The following is a 13,156-nucleotide window of genomic DNA, read 5'->3' on the forward strand; positions in this document are numbered from 1 at the left end:
GGTGAGAACAAAGAGGATCAAATTGCGGAGAAGTGGAGCGCTTGTTTCATGCGTCACGGTATCCTCCTACTGTACAATCCCATTTTTCACAGTTTAAATCAATTAATCCGCATTGTTCCCAGAGTCTGGAGGATACTCTGACACTTTAGGCGTCTCCACAACGTGTTTGCCTAAGCCACTGAATTGCTTGTTTAAGCTTAATTGCGATGAATTGGAGCCTTAGATTGTGTTTATTGTTTCAGGAGAAGAAGCTCTCTCGGCCAGGTCTACTTCCTGAGACCCTGACTTTTTTTTTCCGTCAGACTAAGACTCTCACAGTTTTTCACTGTTTCTGTGTGTGTCTGGCATTAGCTATTTGACACATTACCAAGATCCAGAGGCTTTTTTATACACTTACAATATGTAACCTTACACCAGAGTGTTACATTTTGGTTTATTTATTAAACTTTGGAAACGTGGTAGCCGGCTCTTCTCAGGGCCATTTGTCTGTGCTAGTGAGATGATCTCACCAAACAAAAAAAGAGTGTGAGAAACTTGGTGCTCATATTATTAACTTCCGCTTTATGTTGACAACATATGATGACATGTCAAAGGCCATGTTTGCTGTGAAATGTGAAATGCGTGGGCGTTTACAGCTGCATTATAAAATGTACACTTTTATATTCCTGAACACAGAAGTTCTCAATTTTGGCGCACGCAAAGTTATGTTTACACATATGAAAAGTGAGACAACAGCAAATAAAAAAAACAAAGCTGAAGTAAATGTCCACAGATTTAATTCTACATTATAAACATTATAAACAAAATACAAAATAAAGTGCATAATGTAAAGACCGCATTAAAACATAAATAGACCTTGTTTAATAGGCCACTTGTATGTCAAACTTTACCTTTAACCAGATATCATTATACTGTACAATCTTGAGGGGCGTGATTCTCAGCATTTATGCGCACGAACAAGCTCGTCTAAAATTAACAGCAACAAGAGAAACAAGAAGGACAAGTATGTAATCCGTGACATTAAGCAACAATCTGGAGCCGATTTAGCAACAGGGGAAAGGAGGTAGACTGTGTGCTTCAAAGCTGCTGAAATGAAGCTCGTTTGAGTGGAAAAGCTCAAACAAACAGGAGTTCAAAAGTTCAGTCTATTATATAGAAGGCAGCGGCTCAAGGTGTCAATTGAGTATAAGACATTAAAAAGGGGAATTCTACCATTGGAAAAAAATGCAGCACAGAAAAGGAACACAAAAACTGATCTGAGGATAATCTGAATCATCAGTCCTTGTTTGACAAAAGCACTTTTACAATCTTTAAATTTAGGGATGTAGAATTAAGTAACCTCAGATTTTTGTTATTGCAAAAGCGGAAACAATTAGTCGAAAGAATTTTTTGATAATTAATCGTTTGTGTCACTTTCAAGCAAAAATGCAGAAATGTGAGTCATGTCTAATTTCACAAAACGAGCAATTTTAAGATGTCACCTTGGGTTTTGACAAATTGTGACGGGTATTTTTTAACAATTTCCTGACATTTTGACTAAACAATTAACTGAAGTGAGAGTAATCAGCAGAATAACTGCTAATGAAAGTAATACCTGCAGCCTTAACTGACTCAAAACATTTATCTATGTCCTGATTTTCTAGATGTGGATGTGCTGGAAGATAACGATACATGAGCATGAGTACTGATCAAAGTACATGACTCATACAATTTAATAATACAAATACTTATTTAGGGTGGATTATCCCTTTGGAGTTGTGATTTATGTACTACAACCTTCTCCTAGAGAAGAATAATGTTATTACAAACAATATCTTATACAACATTGATCACTTAGAAACAGTTTTTTTTTTCTCAAGCTGACAGGTGTGTTGAAATATCTTCATCTTAATAATCCACATTAAGCAACATCTGTCCACTAACTAATCTGTAGCTGCAGAAAAAGCATTCCCAGTCTGATTTAAATAGTTTGGTGTTAATAACTATGGCGCAGGAGTCTTTGTACCCTCATTGTAAGATGGAAAACAATGTTTTTATAATTTGAGATGACCTATTCATGTATATTCCAGGGCTGAGGAACAAAAATGTTAGTGTTCACCACATAATAATACTGCACTGTACATTAGTCATGGAACTAACACAACATGTCCTTCAAAAAGAGTTTTTCAAACAAATCAATCCTTACAATGGCAGCACACACGCAAGTAATTACTCATAAGGATCACAATCAATACTGTTTTCATTTACCATGTTGACCACAAGCTTGGGACTCAATTATTCTAAACTACTGGCCTCATCTACTTTAAAGGTTTCCACAATGATTGAATAAAGTAGCTGAAGTTATGAAGGATAGCGTTTCCATCACTGACTCTTGAGTCATGAAGAAGTCATCTCTGTTAGAGTTAGAGTAGATCAGTTTTGGGCAAAATGACAAATCTGCTCACACAGTCAGAGACAGTCGACACTTGAGGTAGCTGGGTGCTGAAACAGAGAACACAGGATGTTTCTCTTTCTTTCTTGCTTCATGTGCCCGACTTCAGAAGATTCACTTATTATTTTTATGTGCCTTTCCCCATTTTTCAGAGGTTTAAAAGTTCACTTTGGAGAAGTCATTCAGTAGGCAAACTATCTCAGAGCGAACTGAGAACTTTCTCCTAATTCAGAGTTAAGTCAGATGCATTTCTCCTCCACTGTCTGGGTGCTCAACGACACCTGAAGTGCCGGGTCTTTTGGGCATGGCAGGGCTGAAAGGTCCCTCATTACATTTGTCCCTTCTCTACCCTGAGCCTCAACGCTGCCCTGCTCAGACGAATAAGAAGCTTGTGAGTTTCTGACCGATGAAGGTCGTGAACCAGAGAGTCTGTCGGCTTTGTGACAGCTTCCAGTGTACACCTCACTTCCCTCTGGCAAGTAGAGGAAGGTCTGGGAGTCCCGGTTAGAGATGACCGAGGAGAGTTGATGAGCATCTATACAGTGGAAGTTTCCCTGTCTTTGTTGCCTCCGTGCTCCTATCTTGCAAAATAAGCACTTGATTTTCTCAATGAGCTTGAGGAGAACAGCCTTGCGCAACAGGATGTAGATCCAGGGATCAAGAATGGGGTTGAAGGAGGCGAAGCGTATCGCTCGTAGATCAGGGTTTTTTTCCAACCGCAGTTCCACTGGAGTCTTATACAGCTGGTTCAGAAACACCTGAGCCTGCAAGGGAAGAGAGAGTACAGGCTGAGCTGATGGATAAATGTTTCAAACTATGTGTGAGTGTGCAGCTGTGGGTGTGCATATGTGTGTTTCTGAGAGGAAAAGTGAGAAAGACACTAACAAAAACATGGGAGGGAGGGCAAAGTAATTTAATCCAAATTTGTTTCAACGTTCATCTCTAATCATCCTCTTGGATTTGGATCAAATTGCATGAGCAGGAGTAGTGGCTTAGAAGGGCAAGGAAAAAGTGATTTGGTACAAAAATTAACATGTTTTAACTTTGCTTTCTTATCGTCCACTTGAAATGCATGACCAAATTGTTTTATGTCCAAAAATGGCATTTGTGCGTAAAAGAGTCATGCGTAAAATGTGCGTAATGGATAGAAATAACCCACAGGGAGCAGAGAAAAGAGAACTTACAACAAGTGGGATGGAGCAGATAAGCACCACTGCCGACGTGCCTATGAGCAAGATGACCATCTGAATCTCTGCACCGGCCAGACGCCCAAAGCTGCGTCCTCTCCTCCGCGGGTCCACGTTGCGCCCCAGATCGGTACCGAGCGACGTCCTGCGCACAAAGCGCCGATGCATCCGGATCAAAGCCACGCACACCAGCACGTTACAGATAACAGTGGCGAGAATAAGAAGAGAGCTGAAACCCGCATACATATAGGAGTAGGCGGCATCGCTGGTCTTGTTGCTCCTCCACTCTAAAAAACACCAAGTTTGCGGGTGTTGTTTCTTCACCTGTCCAAAGCCGATAATCGGCAGGGCGCAGAAAAGCGCGTTGGAGATGTAGATCGCCAGGAGAGTCAAACCCGCCAGTTTTTGGTCCACGTTTTCATTGTAGAAGTAGGCATGGTTTATAGCGATGTATCTCTCCACCGACATGGCACAGATGATACTGAGTCCCGACAGAGAGAAGAAAAGCATGGTGAATCCAAAGTACTGGCACAGCGGGTCCTCTCCCGGCCACGATCCTTTCACATAAGTGGCGATGGTGACCGGACTGGCCAGCAGTGTGCCCAGGAGGTCCGTGACCGCCAGTCCACACACCAGCGTGTAAAACGTGGTTTCTTTCTGTTCTTTGCGAGATTTACAAAGAACCACGATGGCGATGACATTCCCAACCACCCCGAAAATGAACATAATAGACGGAATGGTCGGGATCATGGTCCTCTCTGTCATCGATTGATTATTCATTGTTATGTCCTTCAAGCGCAGTTCAAGACGAGTGACACAACCTTTCTTAACGCCAGTATTTCCAGTCCAGAGCAGGAAACTTATTTGCACTTGAAAGAAGCCTGAGCAACATGGTCAAAATCAAAAGAACTGTCTGCACCTTATCTTAAAACCAACTTCTAAACAACGTTCAACCCCCCCGGCAGAGCGTCATGTGGCTGCTGATGTGGTTCGCAGCGGTTCAGTGGTGTTTTGGTATCAGACCCTCAGCAAGCTTTGCGAGACAGAAACAGATTTCACTCACCAGGACAGAGAGATAAAGGCAGGCAACAGACACGACTTCATTGAAATAAGGCTCTGCCTTCAAGCTTCCTGCAGGCTTCAGTCCCTCCCCTTCATTTCACTTCACAGCCCTCATCAGCTGTCCAGTCTGGTGCAGGAAAGGCCTTGGACATATTTTATAACACCATAACACAGAGGTTAACCTAAACTCACAGCAAGTCTTGGCTTAACATTATGAAGTTAAAAAGGTTACAAAAGTGAGACCCTAAAAACGGTGATAAAATGTAAATTTGTGCTTTCAAAGTTTCCATAGCAGGCAAATAAAAAGAAAAAGAAGAAATAATATTTTGTTGATGATATTAATTGAGGCTTGTATCCAGAGCAATTAGTTATAACAGTTTTACATTTTCACTCCTGCATAATACTGCAACTTGCTGTAACACCCAAAGAAACAACTCTTGTTAAAGGTTATGCTAAAATGATTTCCTGACAATCATCTCACAACAGGATTGATTTGGGATCAAGACTCTATATTTGTTTGCCTCATAATTATGGATGAAAATCATCAAAATGTCAAATGGCTCTAATCAGTCTAATCAATTGTTCCCGGTTCTAATGCTGATCAGTTCACCAAATTTCATGCACATATATTCATGAACCTGTCAGGACAAACAGTCTCAGTGCAAATGCATCCTCTTAGGAAAAATGATATGTAATGTTAACGAAGTATTGTGTTTCTTAGAAAACACCATAGAACATGTTATAAGAACATTTTATATTAACATTCAGTCCTCTAACACATTTTGTTTCAATCAAAACACCAACAGTTTAATATAACTTGTGCCCAGCATTTATCGTAGCGCGAATAAACACGATGTCCTGCTGATAGATGACACCAGTGTCCTCGACATGATGGCAGGTCTTGTGACTTAAACTGCAAAACAAAACATGTGACTGTTCACTCTATGTGGCACGGGCTCGGACTCTTTATAAAAACTCCTGGGATCAGATATTTCTCCGTCCAGACATTTAGACCTCCAGAATGAAAAGAAAGAATGTGAGCTGTGAGGTTAATTTAAGAAACCACATGTGGACCAGAAAGGAGGCCTTAATTAATTAATAGGTTTGTAAAGAAACATGTCTATGACAATGAACTATGCAAATTACCTATCCGTACTAGTGGTACTAGTGATTGTATGTGTATAATTCGTGATGGTACTTCTGTAACAAGAGCAAACCCTTGTAACATCTCAAAATCCAGCTTTGACGTGTGGTTCAGCTTTATTTGTCATTGTAGGACTGCACAATGAAATGCAGCTGTAGCCCTCTCCGTGCTACACAAACAGAAAATGTATGAATTAGAATAAAATAAAACAATTAAATGGGCAATTAAATAGAAAAAAATGGTATAAAAGTAGCACTTACTCTGCATCCCTCACTGAGCTGAAGAGCATTGCGCTTTGGTTTGTCTCCTGTGTAACTTAAGCTGCATTTGAAACTTTAAGGCTGCAATAGAGCCTCCAACCACTAGTAGCAGCACAATGCTGCTGTGCAGAACCTCAGCTAGTGAACGAGGAAGAAATCCTACGCCATCTTTGATTTAGCATGACTTTGTATGACTTTAACGGAAATACCCGAGAGACGCTTGACAGCCGAAGGTGTCGGTATTGGCTATTTTTGGTAGCCTTGCTAGTTTGTTTACTTGTATTGTAGAAGAATGTAAACAGTGAAGAAGTGCAAAACACAACTGTTGTTGGAAAATCAGTAAAACTCTCTACAGAACATCTCTGATCTCGATGTCTAGAGAAATATTAGATGAGCTCAGTGTCGCTGTAGTTATTAGACAACAAACATCATTTTCAATAATCAATAATCTTTTCCTACTGAAATGTGCTCATTGTACCATTTTTCAAATAAAAACTCATACAACAACATCGTCGCCATCACAGCGACCTGCCAATCAGGACAGAGGAGTTTGATTGTACACTCTAAGGAGTCGGCTGGTAATTGTTTTTGGTAAATACATTTACAAGCTAACTTTGTTAGCCAGGAGCCAGGTGCAGTCAGGTTGCTGGTATAGGTGGGCGTTCATAGTGTCCTCAGGTTCTCAGATCTTTAGCTCCACCCTCTTGTCCAAATATGGTCACTTCTGGCTCCAAAAAACCAAGATGGCGACGACCAAAATGCCAAACTCGAGGATTCAAAGCGGTAGTCCACAAACCAATGGGTGTCGTCACGGTGGCTGCGTCCGCTTCTTTTATGCAGTCTATGGGCCGGAGCTTGTCTGTCGTCTTTGTGTGATGTACTCAACCCTGAGCTAACTGTCGGTTGCATCATTTGTGAAAAAGCAGCATGGGCTTGTTGACTAAGCAGTGGGATTTTCAAAATGTGAATAACTTGAATGAGTACAGAATATTGAACAAGTACAGATCTGCATGAGTAAAAAACGTACAGACGCTCAGTCCACTACTTCAGGCTGTCTCCTCCCCTGAGTTAGACTGCGACTGCTTTCATAGAACATGTTGAACTCTGAGGAACTGAGACCTTGAGTCCCGCTGCCTGACGTCATCCCACTAGACTGACCCTGTGCTCTTGGAAAACACACGTTGTTTTCTTTGTTGCCAATTTCTGGCATTTATTTAAACGGAAAAGGGGGAAGCCCTCTGCGATTATGTGCGTACTGTAGCCTTGAAAAAAACTATATTTTCTTAAGCATGCCAGTCATACGTAGACTAAACATAATTAGCCTTAACATGTCAGCTGTTATGTAATGTGTTTGTGTGTGTATGCCACCCTGCCCGTATGTATAAAACATGATCTCAGCCTCCTGTTGTGTGTTTCTGAACGTGGATGTCTGGTTTCAAGCCTCGCAGAATGTTCTGTAAGTAGATTTGGAAGATTAGGCATCTCATGAATGTGCTTTTCCTGGATTTGTTTGTCGCAGTCAGATAACCTGCAGCGTGGTCGTACTGCAAACACAGTAATGACCACCAGCACAGCTGAAAGAATCAATTTTCCTGTAAAAAAAAAAAAAAAGAAAAAGAAAACACCAGCTTATGTTCTGTAGATAGACAATCACACGGCCGAGTGGGTCTTTCTGTTTGTACATTTGTCTTGTACACTTTGTAGTTTAAAGAAAGCAAAGAAAAAACAACTTCCCAAACACAGCATTTCTTCCAGGGCTTTAATTCCTGTGCCAAACAATTACTACATTGTGTCTTAGAAAGGTTTTGTTGCCTCTATAGACTTCTATATCCTCAAGGTAGTGCCAGTTGGTGGAAAACACTCCATCGTTATTATCCTGTGATAGCTTTTAGGCATGTGACTTTGTTTCTTAGAACAAGACTTAAAATTATACAAAGGGAGAAGAACTAGAAATGCAATTACAGGTGTGTGGTGCTCTGTATCAGCCACAGTATTTAGGCGTAGCTCCGGAACAATGCGTCTGTGTTTTCGTTTAATGCAAGGGTTGAGCCTATGATTTATCGCCTGAGATTACGATTTGCCAAAGGCCTTTTTGTTTAGAAGAACAACGGCTACCTGGAAGTAAAACATGATCTCTGTGGACAGGTACAGACACATTCGGGAGCTTGTGGGATGGGTCAAAGAAAGCTGTTTTCATTCCAGGTGTAATTCTGCCGGTCGTGTGCAGGGACGCACTGCTTACACACCCACACGTTTCATAACTGACAAAACGCACTGTGTCGCAAGCACAATTTAAGTAACTGACTTGCACAAATGCAGATGATTTAAACTTTGACAATAATAAAAGCAGATATGATAACCACTTATTGATTAGCTGTCTCAACCAACCTTCAAGCTAGCCGACAGAACAGTCTGACCATGAGGTCCATTAAGTATCTGTTCTGGAGCTTTTGATCATCTCACATGATCTGTCTCAACTGTCAGACTTTCCCCAGTTTTAGAGGAATTATTGATGTTCAAATCTTTTCTCTTTCTCATACATGTTGGCTTAAAGGAATAGTTCAACATTTTGGGAAATACACTTATTCGCTTTCTTGCAGAGAGTTAGATGAGAAGATTGAGGTCATGTCTATATGGTAAATATATAGCTGGAGCCAGCAGCTGGTTAGCTTAGCTTAGCCCAAAGAGTGGAAAAACGGGGAAAACATCTAGCTTGGCTCTGTCCAAAGGTAACAAAATCCACCTACCAGCACCTCTAAAGCTCATTAATAAACATGTTACATCTTGTTTGTTTAATCTGCACAAAAACCAAAATCTTGGCCTGGAGCTGGCAACTGGTGTAGACTTCAGGATGTTACTGGTCCGGTCTTTATGCTAAGCTAACCTGCTGGCTCCAGCTACACATTTACACAGATTGGTATCAAAATCGACCTAACACTGGGCATAAAGGGAATAATCATTTCCCAAAATGTCGAACCAGTCAAGATGAGCTGAGTTGTTTCTTTCAATCTCAAGTTTTTCTTATTGAAACAAATGAAAACAAGTAGTTACATGGAAGGGTGCAGAAAACACATTTATAAACTTATATACATACCCAAACAAAACAATCTTGGCATGCTTCAGAAAATGTTCAGCAGTAAAGTATATGTGATAGCAGTGAATTGGTTAGAATAAGTAAAAAAACATTGGTCTGGTCATTTCAGGTTGCTGATTAGCATCCAATCCAGACACATGTTTTGTCTATATTGCTATTTTAAGTATTAAACTGGTACATTCAAATAGAGCAGTTTACAGTTCCTTTGTATCAGACTAACTATCATCAGTGGAGTCATTGTCGTATTGACTTTAGTCTGGGACTCCCGACATCTTTGAGAATGAGCCCAGGTGGACGGGTTGTTGCTCTTGAGAACACTCTGCCTGCAGCTTGTTTTTAAATGTAAAGTTTAGATAGAGTTTGGATGTGTGTTTATTCTGGGGTCTGGTAAATTTGTAGATAACATCCGTATGTGATCTCACACAGCATAACAAAAGCCGCAGTGCAGCGAGTCAGATGTAAACTGTTTGAACTGGCACCGAGTTTGACGTGTGAAGCCAACAACCTGCTTTTTTTTAGATTATTCAACGCAGGTATCATTTGTTTGTACTATTGATGAAGCTATCAAAGGTTAACATATGTACTCTCTAACTCCTTGAAAATACAGATTCATTGTAAACAACCACTGTAAATATGACCTTGAATGATCTGAGCACAAAACATCCATCTAATGTCAACATCTCTGTTCATACAGTTGTTGACAGTCCTCAGTCGGTACACATCAAACCCGGAGCGGACAGTTTACCCTTGAGGCTGCAGGACTGCAAAGGCTGCCACAATACAAAAGCTGGCTCAAGCTTGTTCAAGTCAAAATGTAGAACACTGTAATTTGCTCTTAACATTAAACTTTACACAATAATTTTCCTGACCTTCCAGCAGGATGGTTTATCCCTAAAGAGTGTATGACTCATGTTATAGCAACAGTCAAACAGCAACATTATGGGAAGTTGCTTTGTTGCTTTATCACTGCAAGTTGCTGAACAAGTGTACCGTTGGTTGTATTCATTATTGTGGTAATCATTAACAGGGAGAGAAACTCTAAACTACACTAGGGACATTTACTGCTAATGTTTACATGACCAGGCGACCCTAGCTGCCCATTAGAGCACAATGGAAAAAAAAAAGGCATGCATATTGCTGATGATGCATAGATTAACGAAAATGGTGTAAACCTACTGCCAAAGGGCCAAACCAAAACAAATGAGCAACTAACCCAACTCATTTAAACCCACTGCATCTCATATAATCAGCTCATTTAAATTCCAATGAGTTTGTGAATTGGTTTTGGACTCACTGGATGCTGTTTGCACACTCGTGCTGTGTCAGCTCATTGAAATGCAAGTTTCTGAATGGGAACCTACAGTTCTACTCAGTTTACTGATGTATATGTCAGTGAGAAGGGATGCAAAAGTTATGGCTTTGTATTTTGTGGCTCACAGTCTCAGTAACAGACTACAGAGCAGCTTATTTCCTCAGACTATGAAACTCCTCCACCACATCCTCTGCACACCCCAGTCAATAAATGCCTCTCTCATGAACCTCACCTCTATGTGTTATACATGTACTAGATTGCACACTGTTTTATTCAGTGCACTGCATTAAAATATACATGGAACTATTCTGTTATGTTGGTTTTGCACATTATCATACTATTACCTTCGCACTACCTTCATTCCCACTACTACCTCAAGTTTTCTTTTTGCACTGTAACTTCCGTATTACAATGATATTGCACATACCATACATATTTTTGTGTGTGTATATATGTATATACTTAACTACCCAAGTAGCCTACTGTTGGACTAACTGTACATTTTTACTTTTCTACTCTTGTCGACTCTATGTGTATGACTACTGTGTTCATGCAAGGACTTAAAGGAATAGTTCAACATTTTAGGAAATATGCTCATCCACTTTCTTGCTGACAGTGAGATGAGAAGATTGATACCACTTTCATGTCTCCACTGTAAATATGTAGGCTAGCTGGAGCCAGCAGCCGCTTAGCTTAACATGAAGACTGGTAAACACTGTACCGACTGTACGGACGTCAGCTGTAAACTGTGCGCTTTTGCCTGATTTTACTTACTGATTTGTATAGTGTTGAAATGTTCATTTTTTAATTTGTTAATGTGACACTAAAACAATTAGTAAGTATTTTCTTGGATCATGATTCATATGATGATCACAGGAGAAGAAAATGTGCAGAACAGATTAAACATTAATTATAAATCTTCTTGGCTGCTTAATCGCAAATTATGACACTAATGTCTCACAAAATCATTTCTCTCTCATGACACATCTAAACAATTGCATGTGATACATTGTTATCTTGTCTTATCTTTTACTTCGTTGATCCACATTTTACCACTGAAACTCCTGCTGGTAATTTCTCGTCAGCAAACCCCTCAAGCTCCTCTCTTTCAATGTGAGGGAAAATGAGGATTATTTGTTTTGGGTGGGTGGGTGTTATTTTTCTTACATTCTGCTTCGTGCTCAGTGGCCAGTGGGACAGCTGTGATACGTCTGCCAAACACTCAGAAGTGTTTTGTCCACATCACCTCAGTGTTGGGTCAATATGCTTTCAAAAAAGCTTTGAGGTTGAGAGAGATACTGGAAATCAGTATCAGATCAAACATCCTAATAAATAATAGGGTCATATTTGTACAAGAGGCATATGTTATATAGTGCACATTCTGTGATGTGGATAGTTCTTTACATCATTCTCAGGATTTGTTAGTTTTCGCTATTGCCACCACATTTGCAACTGATGCATTAGCAATTAATGCAGCTGATACTATAGATCACAAATATAAAGGCAGCTACACATGAGAAAAAAACAATTACAGTTTTATTGATAATTGGTAGTACAGGTCAGCTTAAATAAAAGTCTGGACAGTCACCATTTGAGTTTTGCAGACAATATGAGGCTACTTACAGAGGTATTTGTTAACACAAATATATATATATATATATATATATATATATATCAAAGACAGAAAATCTAGCCTGGGAACCAGATGAATCTGCGAGCTCATGTTTTATTTGCTCGAGGCGGATGCAGATAATTTGCATTTGTGAATTGGTCTGGTGATGTCAGGCTACAGAAAGTCAAATATGTACTCACAAACAAAAAATTCTAGCCACACGTTGATCCTATAACTATAACTGACTTCTAATTTATTTGAGGTTTAAGTTTAATAACAGTATTTTGTAACAAATGTTTTTGATTGAAACATTGATGCAAACATTTTAATAGCTTGAAAAGGTTAGATAAATCAGCTGATGGTGACAAAATAACAGGCAAATGAATCAGACAGCAAATAAATCCAATCTAATTACCACTGCTCATCAGCCTGATTTATTTCTGTTTAATATGTGAGCAATACACCAATGTCAGGACACATAAAAGCCACACATTCCCTCAAAACAAACAGACAGATCAATTAAACATTATTTGTTTTCACTTATCTCTTTAAAATGTTAAATATGAAGTAGCTGACCTTGATGAATAATGAAAGATTAATAAACACGTTTCTCTGAAGACTCTGGCCAAGAGCAACACAGCCAGCAGCATCTTATCCTGTAATCTTCCAGACAGAACAGCACAGACACAGCGGTCTCCCATCTCAGATATAAATCACACTTACCATTCAAAATTAGGAGGAAAAAACACAAGAGTCTGTATTTATGATACAAAAATAAATTGCAGTCACGGAAGGATAAAAATGTCTGCTACAAGTGGTTAAAAATGTGCAAATTGGGCATTTAGTAGAAGATACTGTTCGGTGTGGATAGTACGTACTAAACGAAACAAGATTAGATGAGGATGTGCTGGCTTTATTATAAATTCTCTTACCGGCTGAAGTGTCTTTATTCTACAAATAAGGTTTCCTGGTAGAGATAAATGGTTTGTACAGTAGCAGCTGTTCTGTCTCCAGGCTCAACACTGATAATGTCTAATGCATCCCGCTTTTCACT

The 13,156-nt window shown here is 39.7% G+C and overlaps 1 protein-coding gene across 1 annotated transcript; it reads right to left on the minus strand.

The window, feature by feature from the left end:
* Positions 1–2,025: 2,025 nt before the first annotated feature.
* ptger4a (prostaglandin E receptor 4 (subtype EP4) a) lies at positions 2,026–4,398 on the minus strand. Its single transcript, XM_070903975.1, has 2 exons — positions 3,616–4,398; positions 2,026–3,195 (listed from the first exon to the last, which is right to left on the minus strand). The coding sequence occupies exons 1-2, from the start codon at positions 4,396–4,398 to the stop codon at positions 2,671–2,673; spliced, it is 1,308 nt and encodes a 435-aa protein (XP_070760076.1). The 3' UTR covers positions 2,026–2,670.
* Between the last annotated feature and the right edge of the window lie 8,758 nt (positions 4,399–13,156).

The sequence above is a fragment of the Enoplosus armatus genome, chromosome 4, assembly GCF_043641665.1.
Source record: "Enoplosus armatus isolate fEnoArm2 chromosome 4, fEnoArm2.hap1, whole genome shotgun sequence".
NCBI classification, from domain to species: domain Eukaryota; kingdom Metazoa; phylum Chordata; class Actinopteri; order Centrarchiformes; family Enoplosidae; genus Enoplosus; species Enoplosus armatus.